Source organism: Mastomys coucha, unplaced genomic scaffold (assembly GCF_008632895.1).
Source record: "Mastomys coucha isolate ucsf_1 unplaced genomic scaffold, UCSF_Mcou_1 pScaffold9, whole genome shotgun sequence".
Lineage (NCBI taxonomy): Eukaryota > Metazoa > Chordata > Mammalia > Rodentia > Muridae > Mastomys > Mastomys coucha.
The window spans coordinates 34252420-34257796 of record NW_022196915.1 but is presented as its reverse complement, the minus strand read 5'-3'; the positions used below and the strand labels follow the sequence as shown (position 1 = coordinate 34257796).

Sequence of the window (5377 nt, the reverse complement as noted above, 5' to 3'; positions counted from 1 at the left end):
TTTTTTTTTTTTTCTTCCTGAGACTGGGTTTATCTGTAGCTCTGGCTGTTGCAGAAGGCTTTAAGAAACAGCAGTCACTTTAAAGGAGTCATTTCTTTTAAAGGAATAATACCCTAAAAATGTAATTAAGGAGGACTGTATAAATAAATAACTGAGGCTGAGATATAGGCCTGTCCTGCCACACTTGGCTTTAGAAAGTCATTTTAAAGCCAAGCGTGGTTGCCCACACTGTTAATCTCAGCACTAGGGAGGCAGAAACAGATGTTGAAGGATATTTCATCACATTGTGGACCCAGAGATTGAACTGGGATGGCTCAGCTTTTGATCCTAGAGCTTTCTGTTTATTGTAAACAAGTATTGTGGTGTGACTTAGCTCTTGCACACACCTTTAAGAGCTAAAGAAGTCCATCCTTGGTCAAGAGACAGAGCAAGCAACCAGCCAACAGGGAGGAAGCACAAGGAAAGCCAAAGGAGGAATGAGTAGAAGGGCATTTCAGACAGTGTGAAGAAGGAAGAACGTTCTCCTTCTGAGGAAGCAGGAAGGTCATCTGGGTCCGTGGAGGTCTCTGCCTCCGTGCTAGCAGACTTTCACCACAGTGGCTAGCTCCTGGCTCTTCTCTTGGTAAAATTGAGTGGCTGGGATTCCTTTTTTTTTTTTTTTTTTTTTTGGTTTTTCAAGACAGGGTTTCTCTGTAAGGGATTTCGTTTTTTAAAGCAACAGATGGATTTCTGTGAGTTCAGGTAAGCCAGAAAATAAACAGTACATCTGTCCTGTTACTGGTGGTAGTGAGCTTTTGGGAGCAGCAAGGTGCTTATCAGTAAGGGCTTGTGTAAACAGCTTTATGCTAGCCAGCTTATGGAGAATGAGATAGATCTTGGTAAGCTTGCAGTGGGGAAAGATACAAGATGTCACTAACTTAGTCAGAGTTTTATTGCTGTGAAGAAACACCATGGCCAAGACAATTCTTTAATTGTTGTTGGCTTACAGTTTCAGAAGTTTAGTTCATTATCATCATGGTGGGAAGCATGGCATCATGCTGGCTGATATGATGCTGGAGAAGCTGAGAGTTCTGCATCTTGATCCAAAGACTGCCTGGAGAAGGCTGTCTTCACAGTGGGCAGAGCTTGAACATAGCCCCAAAGCCCCACTAACCACTACACTAGCCAACTTGCAAAACAGTGCATAAAATAGGAATCTACCTTTCACACTCCCTATTTTAACATAAAAGATAAGCCATTAGGATTTCTTTGAATGTGGTGATTGTTTTTCTTTTCACTTCTTTTTTTGGAAACTATATGGTGTAATGAATCCATTTATTTGAGGAGTGGAGTGGAGAATGAATGAATGTACGAAAGAGCAACTACATGCAGCCATAGGCCTTCCTAACTCATCAAGTATTGGGGGCTTTATTGTTATTTAGTCTATTATTCCTGCTGTCATCTGTAAAGGTTTTATTGTAGGTTTTTTTTTTTTAATTACCTTTTTGAAGAAAGCCCATGAGACTCTATCAGCACAATGTAGACTTTCTGGTCTATATTGGAAATATAGATTGTTTGTTTGTTATTTCACCTTGTTACTATTGTTGTTTGTGGAGACAAGGTTTCTCTGGGTAGTCGTGACTGTCCTGGAACTCAGTCTGTATACCAGGCTGGTTTCAAACATGGAGATCTACCTGGCTCTGTCAGAGTGCTGGCATTGTTACCTCATTATAGCTTATGAAAACCTTATTTATCCTCCACACCAGTTTTCTGCCTAGTCTAAGAACCTTGTGGGTTTGAACCTCCTGATACTCTATTGAGGTCAAAGCCAATAATACCACTTTAGTCTCAGTCTTCCTGTCCCCAAATCTTGCCCTACAGTCTATGCTGTCAAGTGCCTCTGTCACCTGAGTACAGGGTTACAGGTGTACACTACCATGCCTAGCTTACTATTCCATGCAAGGCAGGGGAAACATGAAGACACAGGTCTGTAGGATGTACAGCAGTTCTTAGAACTCTAAAGGATGCTTGTTCTGTGTTGCAGGTACATGGTAAATGCCTGCTTTTTTGCTGAATCCATAGGCTTGGTTTCTGAGTTGTTACATGTAATTGGCATTGTTATTACTAGACACTCCACTGCTTTAGTAGAAATGTCTGTATCAATTCTTCGGAGTTTATTTAACTTATTATGTATATATGTGTAAAGCTGCCACCTTTGCTTAGTTCTTTAGTATATATTATATATTTTCAGTGCTACACTGTAAGGTCATGATAAAATCATGTTATCTTGTCCATTTAGAACAGTGCTTCTCAAACTGTGGGTAGAAACCCCTTTAGGGAGTTGATTGACTCTTTCACAGGGGTCACCCAAGACCACCTGCATATCAGATATTTACATAACTATAACTATAGCAAATTACAGTTATGAAGTAGCAATGAAAATAATTTTATAGTTAGGGGTCATCACAACATGAGGAGCTGTATTAAAGGGTCACAGCATTAAGAAGGTTGAGAATCACTGATTTTGAGGGAAGTTTCTGTTAGGTTTTAAACATGAGATTATAGAATGTATTTTGGAGAGAGCTTTTTGTCTGGATTGACATTTCCCCCTGGGGGTAGGTAGTAGCTCTGTTCCATGTGTTTTGCTTATGCTGGGATTTCAGGAGACTCACACCATGGTAGCGGCTATTTGCTCATATCCTAATTGTTTCATTCACAAATCCTAATTGCACAACAAGCCACAGGTGTCCAGATACTGTCAGCCACTGTGAACTCATTGACAGTTATGTACATTGTACCAAATGGCTGTAGAAATATTCTTTCAAGTGTAGGTGGAACTTTCACAGACAGGACAAATATAGACCTTAAAGTCTCATAGAGTATAGACTATAATACTACTATAGATGATAATATTAAATGTTATTTAGTATTAAATAAGTATAATGTGTAGATTATAATAATATTAAATTAGAAAATAGTATGAAGACTTAATTCTAGCACTTGGGAGTCAGAGGCAGTTGGATCTCTCTTGTCAGTTCCAGGCCAGCCAGGGCTATGTAATAAGATCCTGTCTCAAAACCAAGCAACAAAAAAAAAAAGAGTAGTAAGAAGCAGCTTAAAATGCCTACAAATATGGAAACCACGATGACACTCCTAAATAATTATGGGACAAAGAAGTTTCAAACTAAATTATTAAAAAATGTCTGTTTATCAGAAGTTGTAGGCTTCAAATGAAGTGATGCTGAGACGGGGCATTTACAGTCTCATATTCTATCAAAAAGTACTCTCAACAACACGGTCAGAACTAGAGAGTGTAGTGTTAAATGAGAGAGGCCGGGCGTAGATAGAGGAGCATCCTACAACCTTACTTGCATGTGTGAGCCAAAAGAGTTGGTCTCAGTCAAGAGTCTGTGATGGTTACAGGGCTACAGAGGAGGGAGAGTAGCAAAAGCTTAGTCAGTTATTGCTAGGTAAGAGCTGCAAGACCTGGTGTGAAGTAGAATGACTATAGATAATTGTGTAAGATAGACTTTAAAAAGTCACGAAAGAGTTCCATTATCTGTACCATAAAGACATGATAAATGTTTGGGAGATTGATATACTTGAGTAAATGTAAACATTACACAGTCCATTTATGTATGACAACATTACATTTTTAAAATTAAAATAATGTTTTAGATTTCTGTATTGTGTGAACGTGAGCATTTTACCTGCATGTATATATGTGTCTGCTGTGTGTTCTTGGGGTGTAGGTTAGAAGAGGGCTGTGTATCACCTGGAACTCGAGTTACATATGGTGTGAGCTGCCATGTGGGTGGGTGCTTAGAATTAGGTCCTGCAAGAACAAGTTCTCAACCATTGAGCCAGTCCTGATTTTTAATTTTTAAAATCTCAAATTTTAAATTAAAAGAGAGGTAAGTTATTCTAAATTGCCACTTTAACCTAAAAACTAAATCCAAATGTATAGCCAGAAGACAGTGGAAATGATAGCAGCCGAAGACCAGCACACCTAGAGAAACAGCAGTGGTGTGATATCCCTCCCTTCGCTAATTTGTAAGCTTCTAATGGAAATAATCTACTTTACAAGTTGTAAAGATTCAGGCAGTGGTGCACACAACTGTAATCCCAGTGCTCAGGAGGCAGAGGCAGGTAGATCTCAATAAGTTTGAGACCAGCCTGGTCAACAAAGCAAGATCCAGGACAGGGAGGACTATATAGATCCTTTTTCAAAAGACAAAACAGAAGTTGTAGGGACTCAGTTTGTAGAGGAAAGCAGGATTAAATTAAGTTTGGCAATTAAGATTTTTTTCATAATGAAAGCCTTGATTCAAGTTCACATTAATGGTGCCGTGCATAGTCATGTGTTCCTTTGGGAGCATTATTTGGGAGGCAGAGAACTCTGAAGAGTTCAAGCCCAACTTGGTCGGCATAGGGAATTCTAGGTCAGCCAGGGATATAGAATGTCTCGAAAACAACAAAAGTTCATGTTAGTTTTCTGATATGTGGGTTTTGGGAAACAGCACTGAGGTACAGGATAGAATTTACAAACACTGTAAAGTGAGGAAAGAGCTTTAAAGTCGACCATTCTAACTTGGTTGAAAAATGCCTGGTGGTATGCACCTATTTTCTGGATCTAGGCATTTCCATAGGAATTTGCAGAAGTGGTCAGCCCAGGAATTAGTGGAATCTCATTAAACTGGTGGAGGGGGAGGACATGCAAATAAACTAAGAATTTTTTTTTTTTTAAAACAGGTTTATTGACAAGAAAGAAAGACTAAGCCAACTTAAGAACAAGCAAGAAGAATTTCAGAAAGAGTAAGTTTTTATTCTTTAGTTTGTAGAGGTTGAATCTTGCCACTTGTTTTAATCTGTTGCTTCTGTGTGCAGATTTGTGAATTGCCACCTCATTTAGCAGACTATCTTTTAAAGTTCAGGTCAGTACGTGGAGTATCAGACTTAAAGTGTAGGAAAAGAAATCGTGTCTGAGAGAAGTAAAGCAGGAGAGAAGATCAAGTTTCTAGAAACTCTTGGCCTAAGACCTGGAGTCTTTTCCACAGTAATCTCAAGTGGTTTGGACAGATGAGTCACTCACTTGGCCCTGCTCACTGGTGGCCAGTGGACCTACAACAGTAGGCTTTATGAGATCTAAGTAAGGGTTCCCGCAGGCCATTCCCGTAGGCCCTCAGAGCTCCTGTTCATCTTCTTTGGGATTGGTAAAGGGCTGTATATCTTTTGGTAGTCAGTTTAGAGCAGTAAAGTCCAGCTGTGTATATCACAATTCAGTAGCTAAGGTAGAATTTTTTTGTGTGTGTGTTGGGGGAAAAGGGTGGTTCCAGACAGGGTTTCTCTGTACAGCCCTGGCTGTCCTGGAACTCACTCTGTAGACCAGGCTGGCCTC

The 5377-nt window shown here is 39.6% G+C and overlaps 1 protein-coding gene across 2 annotated transcripts in view; it reads left to right on the top strand.

The window, feature by feature from the left end:
• Nucleotides 1–5377, top strand: part of Atg14 (autophagy related 14) — a 34103-nt gene that overhangs the window by 7196 nt on the left and 21530 nt on the right. The window contains exon 2 of one of the 2 annotated variants that reach the window (XM_031361696.1): nt 4732–4794. The exons of the other annotated variant lie outside the window; for it this stretch is intronic. Coding sequence (XP_031217556.1) covers nt 4732–4794 — 63 coding nt within the window. The remainder of the gene's footprint in view (nt 1–4731; nt 4795–5377) is intronic. 2 annotated transcript variants of the gene reach the window in all.